Source organism: Hyla sarda, chromosome 2 (genome assembly GCF_029499605.1).
Source record: "Hyla sarda isolate aHylSar1 chromosome 2, aHylSar1.hap1, whole genome shotgun sequence".
Taxonomy (NCBI): domain Eukaryota; kingdom Metazoa; phylum Chordata; class Amphibia; order Anura; family Hylidae; genus Hyla; species Hyla sarda.
The window spans coordinates 118,667,431-118,691,665 of NC_079190.1; the positions used below are offsets into that span (position 1 = coordinate 118,667,431).

Below are 24,235 nucleotides of genomic sequence, written 5' to 3' on the forward strand. Positions count from 1 at the left end.
TGCCGTTTTTTCTCTCTTTTTTTGGCATTTTTCAGCTCCTTGGCGGTTCTCCAAAGTCGCAGCATGTTGAGCCACTGGTGTTTTTTTTGTCAAAATCGTAGCGTTTTTCTCCCATTGAAGTCTATGGGAGTGAAAAACGCCATGTATGTTTTGCATTTGGCGTTTTTATTTGGTGCTTTTTCACCTGTGAAAAAAAGGGGCTGTTCCCAGGAAGAGCAGCCATTTTCTCTGGAATCAGCTAAAAAGTAAAAAAATTCCAACTTGGAAAGGCTGGAAAAACTGCCAAGGTGCCAAAAATGCAATTTCCACACAAATTAAAAAACGCCAGACGCAGGAAATTGCACTGCCATTTTTTCAGGCGTATTTACTTGCGTTTTGTTTTAAACAAAAAAAAAAAGCAGGACAAAGAACCACGTAGAAACTTTGCCAAAGGATTAAGATTTTTAAATGGAAATAACAATTCTGTATAACTTTCTGGCACCAGTGGATAAGAATTTTTTTTTTTTTCCACCAGAGTACCCCTTTAAGGGACATGATGTTTGTGATAAACAAATACTAATCTTTAATGCTGTATAATAAAGAAATGCCATTATTTTAAATAAAAAACATAGTATCTCAATACTAGCTAATAAAAATATATATTATATATTAAAGAGAAACTGACAAGCTGTTCACTCGCACTAAAACCAATATACAGTAACCCCCCGACCTACGATGGCCCCGACATATGATAAAATCGACATACGATGGCCTCTCAGAGGCCATCGCATGTCGATGTCAGCATCGACATACGATGCTTTTATATGTCGGGGCCATCGCATTAACTGCTATCCGACAGCGCAAAATGCTTAAGCTGCTGTCGGATAGCAGTTTAAGCATCCCGGGCAGGTTCGCTTACCTATTCCCGCTGCTCCGGGTCCACTTCACGATCCTCCGGTGTCTTGTGCATCTTCTCCAGGGTCCGGGCCTTGCTTTCCGGCGCCGTTATTACGTCACTACGCACGCCGCGCCGGTGCAGCAGCGTAATAACGTCACCTGAAAGCGAGGCCCGGACCCTGCAGAGGATGCGGAAGACACCGGAGGATCGCGAAGAAGACACCGGAGCAGCGGGACAGCATCGGGAGCCCCTGGGACAGCATCGGGAGCGGTGAGGACCTGGTCCGGAGCGGCGGGGACAGGTGAGTACAGCTTCCTATATTTTACATTGCACGGATCCCTCAACATACGATGGATTCGACAAACGATGGGTCGTTTGGAACGAATTACCATCGTATGTTGAGGGACCACTGTACTAGGTAAATAGCTTTAAAAAAAAAAAAGTCTTCACTTATATCAATCCGTCCAGTATTTGGGTCTTCTTTTAGGTCTATTGTGCAGCTCTGCGCAATGGAGGCAAGGAGTCGGTTCACAAGCTTTCCTGCCTCCTCTATATTGTCCGCCCGGCCTGCCCCGTAATTAATATGCAAATGTCTGCAGGGGGTAAGCGCAGGTGTCCCTGCCTTCCGGGTGTAGTGAAACAACGGCTTCACCCTGGGAGATATTAGCATATTCATTATGGGGGAGGCTGGATGAGGAAAATAGAGGAGTCAGGGGAACCCGGCGAGCCAGCCCCCCGCCTCCACTGCACCATAAAACTAAAAGAAGGCACATAATGTAAGTAAGGACTTATTAAGCTTTTCACCCACACTATAACCCAGTATGTATTGGGTTTAGTGTGGGTGAACAGCCAGTCAGTTTTTCTTTAATTCAATAATATTACATTGATCACTGACAACATGTAATACACATGGTTGACATGTCATAAACAGTTATAAATCTGACTGCTGAGATCCAGGGGCACTCTTCAGATGTGTTATTGGCCCACCACAAGTGACAATGTCTTTTCGTGTAATTTTCTTGAAAGCATTTTTATAGTTTCTTTTTGTAAACACACTTTGTTTTTTAACCCCTTAAGGACTCAGCCCATTTTGGCCTTAAGGACTCAGACAATTTAATTTTTACGTTTTCATTTTTTCCTCCTCGCCTTCTAAAAATCATAACTCTTTTATATTTTCATCCACAGACTAGTATGAGGGCTTGTTTTTTTGCGCGACCAGTTGTCCTTTGTAATGACATAACTCATTATATCATAAAATGTATGGCGCAACCAAAAAACACTATTTTTGTGGGGAAATTAAAACGAAAAACGCAATTTTGCTAATTTTGGAAGGTTTCGTTTTCACGCCGTACAATTTATGGTAAAAATGACGTGTGTTCTTTATTCTGAGGGTCAATACGATTAAAATGATACCCATTATTACATACTTTTCTATTATTGTTGCGCTTAAAAAAAATCACAAACTTTTTAACCAAATTAGTACGTTTATAATCCCTTTATTTTGATGACCTATAACTTTTTTATTTTTCCATATAAGCGGCGGTATGGGGGCTCATTTTTTGCGCCATGATCTGTACTTTTTTTTTATACCACATTTGCATATAAAAAACTTTTAATACATTTTTTATAATTTTTTTTTTTTATAAAATGTATAAAAAAAGTAGGAATTTTGGACTTTTTTTTTTTTTTTTCATTCACGCCGTTCACCGTACGGGATCATTAACATTTTATTTTAATATTTCGGACATTTGCGCACGCGGCGATACCAAATATGTCTATAAAAACATTTTTTTACGCTTTTTGGGGGTAAAATAGGAAAAAACGGATGTTTTACTTTTTTATTGGGGGAGGGGATTTTTCACTTTTTTTTTACTTTTACTTTTACATTTTTTAAACATTTTTTTTACACTTGAATAGTCCCCATAGGGGACTATTCATAGCAATACCATGACTGCTAATACTGATCTGTTCTATGTATAGGACATAGAACAGATCAGTCTTTTCGGTCATCTTCTGCACTGGTCTGCTCGATCACAGACCAGAGCAGGAGACGCCGGGAGCCGGACGGAGGCAGGAGAGGGGACCTCCGTGCGGCGTTATGAATGATCGGATCCCCGCAGCAGCGCTGCGGGCGATCCGATCATTCATTCAAATCGCGCACTGCCGCAGATGCCGGGATCTGTATTGATCCCGGCACCTGAGGGGTTAATGGCGGACGCCCGCGAGATCGCGGGCGTCGGCCATTGCCGGCGGGTCCCTGGCTGCGATCAGCAGCCGGGATCAGCCGCGCATGACACGGCATCGCTCCGATGCCCGCGGTTATGCTTAGGACGTAAATGTACGTCCTGGTGCGTTATACCACCGCACCAGGACGTACATTTACGTCCTGCGTCCTTAAGGGGTTAATAGTAATTTATGTGTTTAAGCATTTTACAGTTAGGTGTGAATTATACCCAGCAGGAAGAGATGACAATGAGCAAAATGATACAATTAAAGTTCTGAGCTTCTTCAGCTTGTGGATACCATATGGAATCTCCTTGATTGGGTTGTTCCTTAGTTTAAGTGATTCCAACTGTTCAAGGTTGTACACCTGAAAAACATGGAGGCAAAAATAAAAATTTTCAGATAAATAAAGGGGCTGTTCTCATCACTTTTTGGCTGTAAACTGCCAATATACATCAGCATACCATCAAAAAGGTATTTTGTTGCATACCGTGTGCCTATGTGTATTCATAGGGTACAATAGACCAAATTTAGTCTAGAAGTGACTATGTTTGGCCTGTTTTATACCTCTAAACTTTTTATCAAAAGGGACAAAAAACTCAGGTCTACAGCTGAAACATTTTCTGAATACCTCCAAAGTAGTAAGGCCAAATTGGCATTTAAATATTTTTTTTTTCAATAAATCTTATTAATTCAGCACTTGTTAAGAATTTTATAATATAGAAAAAGTAACAAAAGGTTTTCTAAAAACATAGATTATTAGTGAATAGAAGGAAAGAGGAGTAGGAATAGAAAAAATTGGGAATTGAAAAAATAGAATAGGAATAGAAAAAATAGAAAAAAAAATTGGTGGGGGTCAAAAAATAGATGTACAAAAAATTTTATGGATGCATTTATGAAATGCATTGGGATTAAAATGAAACACAACTATAATATGTCTTACATGATTTTTATATGTGGAGGAGCTACATATTATTTATGTAAATGTACCATAAAAAGGACAACAACATATTTATAATGAAATGTTTTATGAACTGTAATGCAGAATATGTTGTGTACATCAATGAATGTCAACCGTCATATGTAGGATGTGGAAGAAAAAGGTAAAAAAGAAAAATAATGATGTTTTAAGTGTAGCAAAGCACTTTATGGAGTTGATATGTAATATGTATGTGGCACACAATTTCACATCAAAGTTTTCAAATACCCCTTCTCGAGTGCCCATAGAAATGTGGCAACCACAAATGCACCAAAACCTCTGTATAGAAAAGAGAATTAAAGGGGTATTCCGGGTTTATAAATCTTATCCCCTATCCAAAGGATGTATTATCACAGGGGTCCCGCCGCTGGGGACCCCCGCGATCTCGGTGCAGCCCCTGGGAATCTGTGCCAGGTGCTGCTTCTGAGACGGGAACGTGACGTCACGCTCACGCCCCCTAGTGACGTCACACCACACCCCCCTCGATTCATTTCTATGGGAGGGGCCGTGACATGAATGGAGGGGGTGTGGTGTCACTAGGGGGCGTGAGCGTGACCCCTGCGATCATACATCTTATCCCCTATCCTTTGGATAGGGGATAAGATGTATAAACACGGAATACCCCTTTAATTTAACAACAAAAGTTAACAATCATTTACTTAGGAAAACTTCAATTTACCTCTGTAGGGAATTGCCAGAATTCATTAAAGGAAAGGTTGAGGTAAAATAAAGAATTATACAGAGGTGTCAAATCTGGAAGCTTGGATATAAAATATGCCTAAAAAGAGAAAGTCATGTTTATAACAGGCAAAAATGTTATGAAGGCTGAATACACATCTGCATCATTAAGTGTCAGATCCATGATGACAAACACTAGCACTGACAGCTGACAGCCTCCACTGAGGTGGTTAGCCAAATCCTGGTATGGTGTCCATTGTTATGACAGGGAAAAAAGTGCTGCAATATCCTCAACAGGAATAGCATACAATATAGTATACAAGACTACTTACTTTTAGGCTCAAAGCATGTCCTCCGGTTACAAGGCACTCCAACATTGCAAGCTCACAGTGAGTTGCTATGATTTTACTTTGCTCATCATATAGTATTTGAGAATTTTGCAACCTCTGAGATTTAAAGATCTGTGGAATAAAATCTTCTACAAAAACACAGACAATAATAATTATGTGAATAATTGTTGGTAAGATAAGTCTCTACTATATGTAGTGATTTAAGAATTGTATTGCCTAAAAAAAGAGGGTGGGTTAAGAGTACCATGGACATGTGCCCTCTATCCAGGCCAAAATGTTCTCTTAATCTACAAGTCTGTAGAAAATCACTTGGCACTGCTCTGGGACAGCTAATTCTCAATCTACGCGGTCAATCGGTCAGTCAGCGCTGTTCACATCAGCAAACTAGTGGTGGTGCTCATGCTAGCTCATCTTGACAGATGTATTTATAAAGGAAGTAAAAAAGAAAGACACGGATCACTCACCACAATTCCAATGCTGTGTTCTTTATTCTTAGCGATATAGGTGGCTATACATGGACGGATGTAACAGCAGGGCAGTAGGTGGTAAGGAGCCCCGTCCAGAGCGACGGCGGCGTTTCCTCAGGCCCAGAATTGACATAATCTCACAGGTACTGCCTTTTTATATATAAAGTCCATGTATAGTAAAAAATGCCAGTAAAAACATACTAGTGCAAAAAATGTATATACATAATAACTAATACATAGAAACTATTTAATACCATTAGACTGAACCTGGAACTTACAGGAAATCGTCTTTTCATTAAGCTCCAGGTTCAGTCTAATGGTTTTATATAGTTTATATGTATTATTATGTATATACATTTTTTGCACTAGTATGTTTTTACTGGCATTTTTTACTATACATGGATTTTATATATAAAAAGGCAGTACCTGCGAGATGATGTCAATTCTGGGCCTGAGGAAACGCCCAGTGGGCATGAAACGGCGCCGTCGCTCCGGACGGGGCTCCTTATCACCTACTGCCCTGTCGTTACATCCGTCCATGTATAGCCAACTATATCACTAAGAATAAAGAACACAGCATTGGAATTGTGGTGAGTGATCCGCGTCTTTCTTTTTTATTTCCTTTATAAACACAACTGTTATCCTAATCTAGTGTGGGACTAACAGCCATATGGGGGATTGCATAGATCATGTTATAGAACTATGTTTACTGCATAGATACAGTGACAGAACCAAGAATACTACATACCGTATTTTCCGGCGTATAAGACGACTTTTTAACCCAGGAAAATCTTCTCAAAAGTCGGGGGTTGTCTTATACAGCGGGTGTCATCTTACAGGGCGTGTGCTGCAGTCTTAATTTTAAATGTATTCTGCTAATTTCCGGCTATATATATATATATATATATATATATATATATATATATATATATATATATACCTCCTGCAGCGTACCTTATATATATTTACACCTGTTTGCATGCCATGATCCGAGCGCTTCTCACAGTGACTCCGTCCCACCCCGCCTCCTGCAGCGTGATTGGGCACATCACACCACGTGACCAGGACACCTAGCAATGCGTCATTGGTTACCAGAGCTCCACAGTGGGCTCGAGTTTATGCATCTACAGCGCTTCCTAGCGCTGATCGGCATGTCCATATATGGCGTGGGATCCCGTCTCGAGCACGCGTCATACTGGCTGGCCCTCAACTGATTCCTGTAGCCTGGGGCCAGCGTTAATAGCCGACATGCGGCCATAGCCGCGGACAACTATTAACCCTTTAGATCGCCGCTGTCAAAACTGACAGCGGCGTCCAAAGGTGCCTTTATTCCGTCCCTGGTGGTCCAGTGGGGTGGATCGCCCCCCCCCCCCCCACAGCGCAATCGCGGGGGGCCGACCCACTGCTGAGGTAGCCTGAGGGCTTACCTCTCCTCCTGTACCGGCTCCTGCGCTGAAAATGATAAAGCCTGGCATGATTCCTTCTAAAAGTCCCCTAAGGGGACTAAAAGTGTAAAAAAAAATGCAGCAGAACGCCGGGTTTCTACGGTGCTGCTGCTCGCATCATACCCGCACGGTCCCGGCTGCTATCAGCAGCCAGGACCCGTTCCGGCAGGTGTCCGGCATTAACTCTTTAGACGCTGCGATTAAAGTTGATCGCCGCGTCTAAAAGTGAAAGTAAAAGCATCCCGGCAGCTCAGTCGGGGCTGATCGGGACATCACGATAAAATCGCTATGTCCCGATCAGCTAGGACGCAGCAGGAGGGTGGCTTACCTGCCTCCTGAGCATCCGAACGGCGATTGATTGCTGCAAGCCTGAAATCCAGGTTTGAGCAATCAACTGCCGATAACACTGATCAATGCAAAGCTATGGCTTTGCAGTGATCTGTGTAAAAGCCCCCTATGGGAGCTATAACACCGCAAAAAAAAGTGAACAAAAAAAGTTAATAAAGATCATTTAACCCCTTCCCTAATAAAAGTTTGAATCACCCCCCCCCCCCTTTTCCCATAAAAAAAAAACTAACTGTGTAAATAAAAATATGTGGTATCGCCGCATGCGTAAATGTCTGAACTATAAAAATGTATCATTAATTAAACTGTACGGTCAATGGCGTATGCGCAAAAAAATTCCAAAGTCCAAAATAGCATATTATTTGGTCACTTTTTCTATTCATAAAAAAATTCAGATCAAGACAAAAATGGTACCGATAAAAACTTTAGATCACAGAGCAATACCGCCCCGTACATGGAACAATAAAAAAGTTCTAGGGGTCAGAAGAGGACAATTTTAAACGTATACATTTTCCTGCATGTAGTTATGATTTTTTTCTGAAGTAATAAAAAAATCAAACCTATATAAGTAGGGTATCGTTTTAATCGTATGGACCTACAGAATAAAGATAAGGTGAAATTTTTTATGAAAAATGTACTGTGTAGAAACGGAAGCCCCCAAAATTTACAAAATGGTGTTTTTTCTTCCATTTTGTCGTACAATGATATTTTTTTTTCGTTTCGCCGTAGATTATTCGATAAAATGACTGATGTCATTACAAAGTAGAATTGGTGGTGCAAAAAATAAGCCATCATATGGATTTTTAGGTGCAAAATTTAAAGGGTTATGAATTTTAAAAGGTAAGGAGGAAAGCGAAAGTGCAAAAACAGAAAAATGCTATGTCCTTAAGGGGTTAACCCCTTCCTTATTATAAGTTTAAATCACCCCCCTTTTCCCAAAGTCCATATAAAAAAAATATAAACATAATAAAAATAAACATATGCGTAAATGTCCAAATTATAAAAATATATTGTTAATTAAACCGCACGGTCAAATTCCAAAGTCCAAAACAACAAATTTTTGGTCACTTTTTATACCATAAAAAAAATTAATAAAGGGGGCGCATGCGCGCAGCTCACGAGGAAGGACGGAAGTAGTGTGAGCTCCGTGCCGACCGCGGTGTTTTAGCCTCTCTAAGAGCCTATTATAGGCTCCTTTGCACCGGGAACGGCTCCTTCTGCAGGGAGAATATGCCACGATCCCAGCACAAAGGTCGGAAGCCGCACTCCCAAAGGCTATCCCAGTCTATCCCGGATATCTTCCGAGCGACCTCGCGCTCTAAGATGGCGGCCTCCCGCAGTGACTCGCCTACTGAGAATTCCGAGGACGAGTCCCATGAAGCCGCTGCTCTCTCACCTACGGCCATGTTCCAAACTATTAAGAAGCTTTTCCAGACGGAGCTTGCCAAGGCGGTTACTGACCTCTCTTTGCAGTTACGAGATCTGGGCCAGAGGGTGGCGGACACCGAGACCCGTATTGATGACCTCGCGGAGGCTGCGCAGACTGATCGCCGCGAGATCGAGGATCACACCGAACAGCTGCAGGCCCTCAAGCTGAAACTCGAGGACCTTGAAAACCGCTCTAGAAGGGCCAACCTCAGGATCCGCGGGCTACCAGAGGAGGTGACTGATATATCAAAGGCGATCTCTGCCCTGTTCTACGCCCTTGCTCCTCAACTGGAACCGGAGATGCTTCGCTTCGATCGGATCCACAGGGCCTTGGCGCGCCCAAAGAACCCGGACTTACCTCGTGATGTGATCCTGAAACTACATTATGCCGAGGTGAGAGACACCCTACTCCAGGCGGCCAGAAACACCCCATCTCTCCCGGGGGTTCCAGAATCGGTACGCATATATTCTGACTTAGCTCCTTCCACGTTGGCTAAACGCCGGGACTTTCGCCCAGTGACACTTGCACTTCAGAGGGAGGGGGTCCGTTACCGATGGGGATTCCCCTTCTCCCTGGTTTTCCGGGTCAATAATCGCACGCATACTGTGCGCACCTTATCCGAAGCGAAAGAAGCGCTGAGCCTGGAGCGCATTGTGCTGTCGGATCTCCCCCCCCAGCCTCAACGAGCTAAACGTGTGGATCGTGTGTGGACCGCGGTCGGGGGGGGCAACAAATCACCTCGGCACATGCGGGCAGCCCCGACATCTCCCCGCTGACCTGTCCCCCTCCCTGAGGTCTCTCTATTGGGCTGGGTGACCCACTTTTCATCTGCAGGACTACCTCGTTGTTGTGTGAGACGCTGGAATCCCTTCATTGCTCAAGCGGACGCCTTACTTGCACCCTAGACTGGGAAGCTCTATTTTTGGAGGACTGGTTTTGTTTCTTAAGACAGTTGTTCCTGGGACTCATAGCACCGATGGCGATACCGTGGATGGACTATTGTGCCTCTTCATCCCTGTACACAGGGTCAGGAAGTACGGCGGGCGCTCTATTAACCCTGTCCGCCTTTCCTGTTCAACGGACTGCCCCAAATGCAGTCCTAATGTTTTGTTTTGTTTTTTTATGTTCCTTTTTTGTTTTTAGGTACAGTGATGGTTCACTTTGCTGCAGATTGGCTGATGTGGCGGCGGCGGCGACCAGTCTTGATGCTTTTGAGTATACTGCTGTGAGGGCCGGGGGTAACGTACTACTTAGCACTCTATTCATAGTTAGTCATGGTTAAATTGCTATCACACAATGTCAGGGGACTTAACTCTCCTGTGAAAAGGAGGAAGGCGTTCATGGACTATACTAAACATCGCCCTGAGGTGATATGCCTCCAGGAGACACATTTTTCCACGACTTCTACCCCCGCCTTTTACCACCGCTCCTACACTCGTTCCTATACCTCCTCTTTTCAGTCCAAATGTAGGGGAGTGATGATCTTGTTCCACAATTCCTTCCCATATACTATTGAGTCAGAATATAAGGATACAGGGGGGAGATATCTGATCCTGTTGGGTTCGCTCTATGGCAGAACTTTATGTATAGTAAATTCTTACTCCCCTACGGATAGACCTTTAACATTTTTTGGTATGTTGTGCAAGAAACTTGGGAGCCTAGTCTTTGACGAGCTGATTTGGGCAGGCAACTTTAATATGGTTTATAATGGACGACTCGACCGATCCTCACAGACCCCGCTTCGAAGATCGGGCTCCCAACAGAAATGGTTACAGAACCTTTTTGCTACGCTCTCATTAGCTGATGTATGGAGAGAGCATAACGGGATTTCCAGGGGTTACACTTATTACTCTCCTATGCACAAAAATTATTCTAGAATTGATTGGGTGTTGACCACCACTAACATTCTACCTCATCTTCTTTATGCACGTCATATCCCGTCATCCTGGTCTGATCATGACATGGTGCATGCCTCCTTCGATTTCCAGCCTCGATCCACTTACCCATTTCGGTGGAGACTGAACGAGGCATTGCTTACCATGCCTAGAGTACAGCGTCAACTACAGGATGATCTGACTACTTATTTTGTCTCCAATGCTGGACCCACCTCGGCGCCCTCTTGGACGTGGCTGGCACACAAATCTTATATGAGGGGCCGGATCATTGCTTTGGCTAGTGGCATCAAGAGGGACCGTATTAACCAGCAGACAGCATTGGAGGCAAAATTACAAAGACTGACTTATGCGCACCAACAGGACCCCTCTCCCTACCTTTTCCAGGCATTGAGGGAGACCAGGTCGCAACTAGACGCCCTTCTCTCTACTAAAGTGGAGAAGGCAATACGATGGACTAAAGCTACATATTATAAATTTGCCAATAAGCCTGACAGACTCTTGGCAGCAATGTTACGTAAAACTGTATCTTTTAATAGAGTCCATAGCTTACAGTTGCGACCTGGTCTCCGGACTTCGCACCCGGACAAAATTTACGATGCCTTTCACAAGTACTATACACAACTTTATACTGCGACGGACACTGACCGACCAGACCCCTCTTCTCTTTCCTCTTTCTTAGATTCTATTTCCCTTCCAACCCTTTCCCCTGACGCCAGGGATGCTTTGAATGCTCCATTTACTCTGGAGGAGGTGCTGAGCGCTATCTCCCGTGCTAAACAGGGCAAATCTCCTGGACCGGACGGCTTTACAGCCTCCTACTATAAGAAGTTTGCTACTAGTTTAGCCCCACATCTCTTGCACTTCTTTAATGACCTCCGCTCTGGTACGGATCCACCGAGGGAATTCCTTGACGCAATGGTGACAGTTCTCCCCAAACCAAATAGGGACCTTCTGAGTGTAGTAAATTCCCGACCTATATCGCTACTCAATGTGGATGCCAAACTCTTGGCGTCCATCTTGGTGGAACGACTCAACCCCTACCTCCCCGGCCTAGTCCATCAGGACCAGGTAGGTTTTGTACCTGGTAGACAGGCACCTGATAACATTAGGAAAGTCCTGGACCAGATGCACCTAGCTGAAACTTCCTCGACACCTTTGGTAGTTCTGGCCTTGGATATAGAGAAGGCATTTGATTGCGTCTCTTGGGACTATCTGTTTGCCACACTCACTAGATTTGGATTTGCAGGCCCATTCATACATGTCCTTTCCAAACTATACTCTACCCCAACTGCCTATTTAAAATTGCCCACTACTGACCCGCGCCCGATATCAGTGAGACGAGGGACTCGGCAGGGATGCCCACTGTCACCAGCCCTTTTTGCACTCGTGATGGAGCCGTTAGCCCAATTGATCAGGGAGCACCCTGATATTACAGGCATGACAGTGGGCACCTCGGCATATAAGGTGAACTTGTTTGCAGATGATCTCCTATTGACACTGACTAACCCTCTTGTCTCCCTTCCCAACCTCCTCCAGGTGCTAGATGGCTTTGCCGTCCACTCTGGCCTCCGTGTTAATGTAACGAAGTCAGAAATAATGTATTGTGGGGTTCCCCCTCCTGTCAGACAATCTATATCACTCACTTTTCGTTTCCGTGATTCCACGGAGGGGTTACCCTATCTTGGCATAACTCTAACCCCTACCCTGCGCTCCTTGTACAGAGCTAACTATCCCCGGGTATTCCAATCTATTAGATCAGATTTGAGTCGCTGGGCCTTTCCCTACGTGTCATGGCTGGGCAGAGTGAATGTTGTAAAAATGGTAATTTTGCCTAAACTTTTATATCTTTTTCGCACACTGCCCATCCCCATCGTGCGTAGGGAACTGGAGGCGTTACAACGTGATACATTTAATTATATTTGGGCAGGTAAGCGGTCCCGTATTTCCCGGGCACTCATGCATTATCATAAAAGGGTAGGAGGTTTATCTGTACCTCACTTCCTAAAATATTATTATTCTGCGAGACTGGCCCAATTGGCACTGGTTAATGCCGGGCCCGGGGCGCCCAGGTGGACACGGCTGGAGAATGCCTTACTGTCACCACTTTCCTATGAAGCCCTAATGTGGAGCACCGGTCCGGTAGCTTGTAAAGTCCCCAGCTCTGCTCGCATGGTCCTGTATTCGCTTGCACTCTGGCGTCAGGTTCGCTTTAAATTCAAACTCCAATCTCACTATACCCCTATGACCCCTATATTTTCTAACCATCTTTTTCCTCCTGGACTCTCTCGACAGACTTTTCAATGGTGGATTGACAGGAAACTGACTAAGGTACATGACTTTATAGACAACCGTTCTTTCCACACTCTCACCTCTCTGACTAACAGACTTGACTTACCCCCCACCGAGGTGTTTAGAGCCTATCAGATTTTTTCTTTCATAAGGTCCCAGGTTGCCGTATCCCAGATCCCGAAGCCGACTTTCTATGAAGCTTTTATCATCTATAGGCCATTGGCGACTGGGCTACTCTCCTTGTTGTACGCCCACCTCAATGCTCCTACTGCAGATAGTAAGCTCCCGTTCATGGTGGCTTGGGAAGCTGACTTGCATATACTGTTAACACCTGCCCAATGGCATGATTGTTGCGAGACTTTGAGTAAGGGCAGTTGGCAGATTCCCCTAATGGAGACTGCATTGAAGGTATTACATCGTACATACATGGTCCCAACTCGCCTTCATGCCTTTTGCTCTGACATATCCCCGCTTTGCTTCCGAGGCTGTGGCCATCTTGGGACCATGTACCATGTGTGGTGGTCCTGCCCGGTGGTAGTGGGCTACTGGGCTGGAATTCTGGACCTCGTGGTTTCATTGCTGGGGACCCGGGCTCCCAGAACCCCTTCCTTTTGTTTGCTGGGTCTTCGGCCCCCGGGGATGTCTCACCGACAGTTCAGACTTGCACAATATATTATGATGGCAGCTCGCATCTATTTAGCATCACAATGGAAGAAACCTGCACTCGATCTATTTAGGGTCATTGAGAGGGTGAACTCTATTATGATTAATGAAAAATTGTCGGCGATCAGAGATGATACGGTAGAGAGGTTTAATACCCTTTGGGAACCTTGGTTGTCATCTGCATATTGTTCTCGTGTCCGTCAATGCATGAATATGTACTGAGAGAGTTACATGTATTCTATTATTGTCTATGATATGAGACTGAGTTGCCGCCGCCAACCGCCATCGATTCTACATATATGTTTGCAGTGGAATGTATATTGTATAATTACTGCATCTGTACCTATGTTCTTGTTACGTTGGCCTTGGTAGGCCCATATGTTATTGCCAATTTTCTGGCTATTCTGCTAGTTTCTATGTGATTCTGAATAATCATCAATAAAGCTTCACTGTTTGACCATTAAAAAAATTAATAAAAAGTGATCAAAAAGTCTGATCAAAACATGGTACCAATGAAAACTTCAGATCACGGCACAAAATATGAGCCCTTACACGAAAAAATAAAAAAGTTATAGGGGTCAGAAGAGGACTATTTAAAATGAATAAATTTTCGTGCATGTAGTTATGATTTTTTCCAGAAGTACGACAAAATCAAACCTATATAAGTAGGGTAGAATAAATCGTAGAATAAAGATAAAATGTCATATAGTCTTATATATTCCAAACTCTATATTTTAACTGTAAAAGTTGGGGGTCGCCTTATACGCCCAGTCGTCTTATACACCGGAAAATACAGTAGATAGACAATAACAGAACCAAGCTTTATGCATACATATGGCAACAAAACCAAGTCTACTACACAAATACAATATATAATAACTAAGCGCACTGTGAGAGGTTGAACAATGTTAAGTTACACTGGCCCTGATTTACTAAGAGTGGAGTGGAGTTTTCTTTGTGGGTTTTAATTCCCTACAATTTTTTTTACCATGGTGTTTACTAAGGTTTCCCTACATTTTCCACTTGCCCTACATTTTGCTTTTTTTTTTACACATGCTCTGATCTGTCTGGTTTTCCTCAGCTCAAATCCACTATTTTCTGTAGAAACCTTAGTAAATATGTTGGGTTTTTGTGAAAATGTCAGGGTCACGACCCTTTTTGGCAGCTATGCACACTTTTACTGGTGGCCATGCCCCTTTTTTTGGTGGGGTGTTTCTCAGTAAAATGGAGGGTAAGTCGGGTTTTTTCAATTCTGGCACAAATTCTGTCGCAGACAGAATTTCTGGCGCAATGCACGAGAATCTGGCACACAACCCCACAAAGCATGTCAGGTTTACAATAGTAAATCAGGGCGACTGTGTCTAGCTTACAAGTGTTGCCTTCTCTTCAGTTCAGAAAAAAGGCTACTTACTCATACTTTCCATGTTCTTGCCTTCTTCCTCTTTTAACATTGCCTGCTGCTGTTCTGTTAAGTAAAAGTACACAGTATAGATTATACTGCATGAAGGTCGTATGTTCTAGTAAAATATGGTGCTGTATTAAAAATATGAACTTATTCTATTTTGCAAGCAAGAACCTTATTATATTATATGTATTATATGTGACAGTACTCAGAGTCAACTTATTGTGCCAATGGTTTGAGTCATTCCTCACATTTTTCTGCAGTGTTTTTCAGCGTATAAGCAACACCATAAATTTCATGCATTTTTACAAACTTTTTTTTGTGGCAGTTTTTTATTCAGTATTTTAAGCCAAAGCCAAAAGTGGATTCAAATGAGTGGGAAATATAAAAAAATAAATGAATATTTTTTTCTGGATTCACGTCAGGCTGTCTTGTCCCTGCAGCTATTGCCTGTGTGTCTCTGTGCAGAGATAAAATCCAGGAAGTGAGGGCAGGACACTAGGGCTCTGTGCAGGCTCCTTGCTTGTCAATCATCCTGCTGTGTGAGTCGAGGGGTTGTCACAGAGCCTCAGTGTACAGAGCCCTACTTCTCCTCACTGCACAGAGCTCTGCTTGTCCTCAGTGCACAAAGCCCTGCTTGCCTCAGCATACAGAGCCCTGCTTGTCCTCAGTGTACAGAGTCCTGCTTGTCCTCAGTGTACAGAGCCCTGCTTGTCTTCACTGCACAGAGCCCTGCTTGTCCTCAGTATACAGAGCCCTGCTTGTCTTCACTGCACAAAGCCCTGCTTGTCCTCACTGCCCAGAGCCCTGCTTGTCCTCAGTGTACAGAGCCCTGCTTGTCCTCAGTGTACAGAGCCCTGTTTGTCCTCATTGCAGAGCCCTGCTTTTCCTCAGTGTACAGAGCCCTGCTTGTCCTCAGTGTACAAAGCTCTGCTTGTCCTCAGTGCACAGAGCCCTGCTTGTCCTCAGTACACAGAGCCCTGCTTGTCCTCAGTGCACAGGGCCCTGCTTGTCCTTAGTGCACAGAGCCCTGCTTGTCCTCAGTGCACAGAGCCCTGCTTGTCCTCAGTGCACAGAGCCCTACTTGTCCTCAGTACACAGAGCCTTGCTTGTCCTCAGTACACAGAGCCCTGCTTGTCCTCAGTACACAGAGCCTCGCTTGTCCTCAGTACACAGAGCCTGGCTTGTCCTCAGTATACTGAGCCCTGCTTGTCTTCACTGCACAAAGCCCTGTGTCCAGGAAGTGAGGGCAGGACATTAGGGCTCTGTGCAGGCTCCTTGCTTGTCAATCATCCTGCTGTATGAGTCGAGGGTGTGTCACAGAGCCTCAGTGTACAGAGCCCTGCTTCTCCTCACTGCACAGAGCCCTGCTTGTCCTTAGTGCACAGAGCCCTGCTTGTCCTTAGTGCACAGAGCCCTGCTTGTCCTCAGTGCACAGAGCCCTGCTTGTCCTCAGTGCACAGAGCCCTGCTTGTCCTCAGTACACAGAGCCCTGCTTGTCCTCAGTACACAGAGCCCTGCTTGTCCTCAGTACACAGAGCCTCGCTTGTCCTCAGTATACAGAGCCCTGCTTGTCTTCACTGCATAAAGCCCTGCTTGTCCTCACTGCCCAGAGCCCTGCTTGTCCTCAGTGTACAGAGCCCTGCTTTTCCTCAGTGTACAGAGCCCAGCTTGTCCTCAGTACACAGAGCCTCGCTTGTCCTCAGTACACAGAGCCTGGCTTGTCCTCAGTGCACAGAGCCCTGCTTATCCTCAGTGCACAGAGCCCTGCTTGTCCTCAGTACACAGAGCCTTGTTTTTCCTCTCACACTTCCTGTATTTTGTCTCTGCACAGAGACACACAGGCAATAGTTGCAGGGACAAGACAGCACCCAAAAAGAAACAAATTTTTTAACAAATGTATATTACATATATACATACTGCGATAACATGCGTGCAAAATCCGGTGATTATTACTTAGCATTTGAATTTTGGCGGCTACCTGGCCCCAGAACTTGCATGTTTAAGTAATATGGTGCATAGTGCACAGAGTCCTGCTTGTCCTCAGTACACAGAGCCCTGCTTGTCCTCAGTGCACAGAGCCCTGCTTGTCCTCAGTGCACAGAGCCCTGCTTGTCCTCACTACACAGAGCCCTGCTTGTCCTCACTACACAGAGCCTCGCTTGTCCTCACTACACAGAGCCTCGCTTGTCCTCACTACACAGAGCCTCGCTTGTTCTCAGTATACAGAGCCCTGCTTGTCTTCACTGCACAAAGCCCTGCTTGTCCTCACTGCCCAGAGCCCTGTTTGTCCTCAGTGTACAGAGCCCTGCTTGTCCTCAGTGTACAGAGCCCTGTTTGTCCTCACTGCACAGAGCCCTGCTTTTCCTCAGTGTACAGAGCCCAGCTTGTCCTCAGTGTACAAAGCCCTGCTTGTCCTCAGTGCACAGAGCTCTGCTTGTCCTCAGTGCACAGAGCTCTGCTTGTCCTCAGTGCACAGAGCCCTGCTTGTCCTCAGTGCACAGAGCCCCGCTTGTCCTCAGTGCACAGAGCCCTGCTTGTCCTCAGTACACAGAGCCTCGCTTGTCCTCAGTACACAGAGCCCTGCTTGTCCTCAGTACACAGAGCCTCGCTTGAACTCAGTACACAGAACCTGGCTTGTCCTCAGTGCACAGAGCCCTGCTTATCCTCAGTGCACAGAGCCCTGCTTGTCCTCAGTACACAGAGCCTTGTTTTTCCTCTCACACTTCCTGTATTTTGTCTCTGCACAGAGACACACAGGCAATAGTTGCAGGGACAAGACAGCACCCAAAAAGAAACAAATTTTTTAACAAATGTATATTACATATATACATACTGCGATAACATGCGTGCAAAATCCGGTGATTATTACTTAGCATTTGAATTTTGGCGGCTACCTGGCCCCAGAACTTGCATGTTTGTGTAATATGGTGCTGGGGCACAGGGGAAACAAAAATAAACCTGATGCTTACCTAGCCTCAGTCCCCCGTAGGTCTGCCATAGAACTCGTTCTTCTCTGTGCGGTCCTGGTGACTTCTCTGTGCTCCTGACAAACAGCTGGATTCTGGTACTTTCCACACAGGGAATCAGTGGCCGCAGCGGTGTCATGTGTCAGACCAGTGATTGGCTGAGCAGGAAGGTCCTGAAAGTGCAACCAGCTGCTTGCCTCTGAAGAAGGAAGCACAGAAGACACCTGCATAGTATGGAGGAGAACGGGATAGGCAGTAGACCTACAGGGGGATCGGGGGCCAGGTAAGCATCAGGTTTTTTTTTAATGTTTTCCCCACGTCCCGGCACCATATTAAAGGGGATAGACATGAAATGGGGGAGATGTGAAATGGGGGTGTGGACATTAAATGGGGATGGACATGAAATGGACGAGATTGACATGAAATAGAAGGATGGGGAATTGGGGATAGAAATGGGGGGGCGTGTGAAATGGGGGTGGACAGACGTGAAATGGGGGGTGTGGACCTGAAATGGGATGTGAAATGTGGGGTGTGGACATAAAATGGGGGGACAGATGTGAAATTGGGAGGGGGAATGTGAAATGGGGGGTGGACATGAAGTGGGGCAAAAAAAAACGTGAAATGGTGGAGATTGGACATGAAATGGGGAGATTTTACCATGTGAGTATTATATTGCAATCGCATATCAAAATATTTAATTGCAATCACACATTTTCCCCAAATCGCACAGCCCTAACTAGAATTTACTGCTAATCAAAAACTTGAATGTCAGTTAAAACTGAGAAAACTAGTTTTAATGAAACACCTGTGATACATGAAGAAAGTCGGGCACCTGATGATGCGGAGGAATTAGATAACTCAGAGGAGATATTAGCTTGGTATATATAATTGCATTTGGTTTTAAAACTAATTTTACCTAGGGAAACCTCTTTCAGTGAAACTAATCAATTAAAAGCAATTAAAAGTGTTAATTGGGAATTAAAACATTTCTATGATGTAGCATTTGTTATGAACAATATTCAGTATAACATATTGGATACAACTTTTGGTTTTTGTATTGGCAGTAAAATTCTACTTTGAACAAAGGCTTTCAGCAAAAACCTGGTTTTAAACTAGCGAAAAGCAGTTTTCACAAAGGCATTCAGTCAAAACTGGTTTTCACTATGGAAAACCAGTTTTAACTAAAAAACTGTTTTAACTGTAACACATATACCGTATTTATCGGGGTATACCACGCACCGGCCTATAACACGCACCCTCATTTTACCAAGGATATTTGGGTAAAAAAAGTTTTTTACCCAAATATCCATGGTAAAATGAGGGTGCATGTGTGCGCGTGTATACCCTGATACAACCCCAGGAAAGGCAGGGGGAGAGAGGACGTCGCTTCCCGCTTCTCTCCCCCTGCCTTTCCTGGGGTCTAGAGCCCTGCTGCCGGCCCTTCTCTCCCCCTAGCTATCGGCGCCGCTGCCCGTTCTGTCCCCCTGACTATCGGTGCCGGCGTCGATAGCCAGCGGGAGAGAAGCGGCGCCGACAGTCAGGGGGAGAGAAGGGGCAGCGGCACCCATTGCCGGCGCCGCTGCCCCGTTGCCTCCCCCCATCCCCAGTGGCATAATTACCTGTTGCCGGGGTCGGGTCCGCGCTGCTGCAGGCCTCCGGTGGCTGTCAGCGCTGCTTCTCTCCCCCTGGCTATCGGCGCCGGCACAGATAGTCAGGGGGACAGAACGGGCAGCGGCGCCGATAGCCAGGGGGAGAGAAGGGCCGGTAGCAGGGCTCTAGACCCCAGGAAAGGCAGGGGGAGAGAAGCGGGCAGCGACGGCCTCTCTCCCCCTGCCTTTCCTGGGGGTGTATCGGCGTATAACACGCACATAGACTTTAGGCCAAAAATTTTAGCCTAAAAAGTGCGTGTTATACGCCGATAAATACGGTATATATATATGTTTAATGCATAGATCAATTTAACAACCGATGTATTCAACAATATTTTTGTATATAAAATATGCAACTTAGATAATTTTTTACCGAGAGCAAGCTGCAGCCGTGGTGGGATTCGTTTGGATATCTCTGGTAGGTTATGGGACGACAATACCGTGCTGTGAATCTTTTTTTGGGGTTTCTGCTGTAACCTAGCAATGTTGTCTTCCATTATCCTGTAGTGCAATTTAGATACTGTCTGTTTCCTTAACAAATCACTTACATTTCCTGCATGGTGATCTGATGTTGCAATAATGTCATTAAAGGTAAATTCTGGAGGCGGAAGTTGGTAGGGTTGATTATTATTCTCATTTGACAGAGCATTTACTATTTGCTGTTTGTGGAGTCTCTTTGATGGAAAATCTGCAGGTCCACTGCGCATTAGCTCTACATCTTGTGTTTGCTCAGAGACAGCATACTTGTGTGTTCCCTGGTTACGACGCAATATGCTCATGTTGTTCCAGTATAATGGGTAATCATCACTGTGTATCCTGCTTGCAGCCGGTGTAGGGGCTTGCTGTTCAAGGATCCAATCTGTCAAGTAAAAACCCAACTGACTGTTTAGTTGTTACATATTGCTTAATGTTGCATTGTTAGCATTGTTTTTGTATTCCAGTAGCCCGATACGCTCATTAATTTCCGATTTTTGTAACTAAGCATTTAGCAATTCAGAGGCTCAGACATTGGGCTGATTCCAACACCAATGTGATCACAGGAGAGCGTAGAAAACCCTATACAAATGCAAACTTGTGTGATAATAAATAGTCAGCACACTGTGTACAGTGTGCAAAGTAGGAAGACATGGCCTCATGATTCCTCCTGTGTATAGTGAGGCAAAGCACACATTGATCAAAGAGAAGAAACCACCATTGAACCCATTCTGCAAAACACAATCAACAACATAGAAAAGAGCCTTAGACAAGAGGTTTATGAGTATCAATCCCCATCCCTTTACTATCCTATTGAACCCCATATAACTTACATTATTTCCCTTTAAGAAGGGGAATGTTCAGGCCTGGAAGGGATTGCATGTTTGGAAGTACGGGTGCTTTCACACTATGAGTATTCAGCCGTTATTAAACCTCCGTTTTCTGTATTGTATAATTAAAAAATGGATGTATAATAATGGATGAAATAACGGATGCTAGTGGCTGAATAACATCCGTCAAAATAACGGGCATATTCATCCGTTAAGACCCGTTATAACATCCGTCATGTGACGTTATTTTATGGATGTTTTAACACCTCTGCCTACAGACTCCCGCAGCCAGGACTACTACTGCTCCCATCATGGAACAGACTTGTTTCCATGATGGGAGTAGTAGTTCCCCTGCTGTGGGTGTCTGCCAGTGGCTGGGGAGACTAGTAGTTTGTACTACTACGCCACCATGGAACAGACTCTGTTCCATGATGTGGGTTGTAGAACAGGGGCTGAGGGATTGATCGCACCGGGTCTCGCTTCTAAGACCCGATGCAATCAGCAGTTATTAAACAGGGGAGTGGGCGGCATGTACGGTGTATTTTTAGTTTCACTTTTAAATTCCCCACCGGGAGACCTGAATGGCCGGCACTGAGGAGCCATTCAGGGCTCCTGGTGGGGTTTTTAAACTAATAATTTGTCCCCCAAATGTATGCCCCCCTGCATATTTATAATAATTCATTGCCCCCCCCCCCCCAAGTGTCCTTATTTCCCCTCCCGCTGCCTGTTCCTCATCTTCTTGGAGCAGGGCAACAGAAGGACAGGCGGTGAATGAATGAAGCCGACATGTCCCGCATGTAGGCTTCATTCATTCACTGCCGCTTGACCTCTCCCCGCTGCTGCCCTGCTCCTAGCGCAATCAGCGCACCGCCAGGACATGTCTATTCTCTGATGATCATCTCCGTCCGGTACAGAAATGAGCAGCAGAGAATAGACATGTCCCGGCGGTGCGCTGATTGCGCTAGGAGCAGGGTAGCAGCGGGGACATGTCAGGAGGCGGTTAAAGAATGAAGCCTACATGCAGGACATTTTTTACATGCTTCATTCATTCACCGCCGCCAGTTAACGACATGTCCTTCTGCTGCCCTGCTCCAAGAAGATGAGGAGCAGGCAACGGGAGGGGAAATAAGGACACTTGGGGGGGGGGGCAATGAATTATTATAAATATGCAGGGGGGCATACATTTGGGGGACAAATTATTAGTTTAAAAACCCCACCAGGAGCCCTGAATGGCTCCTCTGTGCCAGCCATTCAGGTCTCCCAGTGGGGAATTTAAAAGTGAAACTAAAAATACACCGTACATGCCGCCCGCTCCCCTGTTTAATAACTGCTGATCGCATCGGGTCTTAGAAGCGAGACCCGGTGCGATCAATCCCTCAGCCCCTGTTCTACAACCCACATCATGGAACAGAGTCCGTACAGTGTAGTACAAACACTAATGGGGGTAGTAGTACAAACACTAATGTAGCCTCCCCAGTCACTAGCAGACTCCCGCAGCTGGGGGAACTGCTTCTCCCATCATGGAAAGGAGTCTGTTCCATGATGGGAGTAGTAGTAGTCCCTCAGCACTGCAGGAGTCTTCCGATGTCACCTCTTCTGAGCATGCTCAGAAGTAATAACAGATATTATAAACTGGGTGCAAACGGATGACATTAAAGGCTCCTCCGTTTGCCACAGACTTCAATGTGAAAATTTTAACGGCCGTTATTCCACCGTTATTTTTGACAGAAGAAAAATTAGTACTTGTGACGTTTTTTCTTCCATCACAAATAATGTCCGTTATTCATAAAGGGCTATAACGGGTGATAATGGATAATCAGAAAAACCCATAGACATGAATGGGAGTTTGTAACTGCCATTTTTAAGGGTTTTCAAACTGAAGTTTATAGCGGATCTTTTAACGAAGCAAAAGTATAATGTGAAAGCAGCTTATGCTGGGTAGGAGGTGTTATATATATATTGTATCTATAGGTGTTGTGTGTGTATGTGGGTTCATATATACAACTGTAACAGTACTCTAAGGTGATTGTATATTATACTATGTTATTTGTTTTCTGTTTTGTAGAATGTTCATACTGATTGTTGTTAAGCAATGTTCTGAATGTTTTTACATAGTGAGTGGTGTGGTTTCTCAACATAAGGTAAAGAGGAGTGACCATGTAATAAGTCCCATGTTTTGTCTCCCACCCGTTCTGCAAAGATCAGTGCAGATACGTAGCTCACACTGGGTGGTACAGTTGCAGAGGCAACAATAGGACACCCACTGAGTTCAATACAGTAGCCCTTTTCAGATAAGCAGACTTGTGCGCAAAACTTGGTGGGCTTCATATGGTTTTTGCAACCGTTCTGCCCAGCATAAGCTGCTGAAGAGAATAAACGTTGAGTTTTAGTGAGCCAGTGATCCTTTTACACAGTTGCAGAAGCCCTTTAACCCCTTCAGGACCAAGCCCATTTTGGCCTTAAGGACCAGAGCGTTTTTTGCACATCTGACCACTGTCACTTTAAACATTAATAACTCTGGGATGCTTTTAGTTATCATTCTGATTCCGAGATTGTTTTTTCGTGACATATTCTACTTTAACATGGTGGTAAGTTTTTGTGGTAACTTGCATCCTTTCCATGTGAAAAATCCTAAAATTTGATGAAAAATTTGAAAATTTTGCATTTTTCTAACTTTGAAGCTCTCTGCTTGTAAGGAAAATGTATATTACAAATAAAAAAATTTTTTATTCACATATACAATATGTCTACTTTATGTCTGCATCATAAAAGTGATGAGTTTTTACTTTTGGAAGACACCAGAGGGCTTCAAAGTTCAGCAGCAATTTTCCAATTTTTCACAAAATTTTCAAACTCACTATTTTTCAGGGACCAGTTCAGGTTTGAAGTGGATTTGAAGGGTCTTCATATTAGAAATACCACAAAAGACCCCATTATAAAAACTGCACCCCCCAAAGTATTCAAAATGACATTCAGTCATCATTTTAACCCTTTAGGTGTTTCACAGGAATAGAAGCAAAGTGAAGGAGAAAATTCACAATCTTCATTTTTTACACTCGCATGTTCTTGTAGACCCAATTTTTGAATTTTTACAAGGGGTAAAAGGAGAAAATGTATACTTCTATTTGTAGCCCAATTTCTCTTGAGTAAGCACATACCTCATATGTCTATGTAAAGTGTTCGGCAGGCGCAGTAGAGGGCTCAGAAGGGAAAGAGCGACAAGGGGATTTTGGAGAGTACGTTTTTCTGAAATGGTTTTTGGGGGGGCATG

The 24,235-nt window shown here is 44.5% G+C and overlaps 1 protein-coding gene across 3 annotated transcripts in view; it reads right to left on the reverse strand.

The window, feature by feature from the left end:
- Positions 1 to 24,235, reverse strand: part of LRRC63 (leucine rich repeat containing 63) — a 55,284-nt gene that overhangs the window by 14,180 nt on the left and 16,869 nt on the right. For 2 of the 3 annotated variants that reach the window (XM_056555390.1, XM_056555389.1), the window contains exons 5-9: positions 20,034 to 20,519; positions 15,052 to 15,105; positions 5,090 to 5,235; positions 4,759 to 4,857; positions 3,331 to 3,467 (exon numbers count right to left, since the gene is read on the reverse strand). In XM_056555390.1, coding sequence (XP_056411365.1) covers positions 3,331 to 3,467; positions 4,759 to 4,857; positions 5,090 to 5,235; positions 15,052 to 15,105; positions 20,034 to 20,519 — 922 coding nt within the window. The remainder of the gene's footprint in view (positions 1 to 3,330; positions 3,468 to 4,758; positions 4,858 to 5,089; positions 5,236 to 15,051; positions 15,106 to 20,033; positions 20,520 to 24,235) is intronic. The other variant, XM_056555391.1, reaches the window with a different exon arrangement.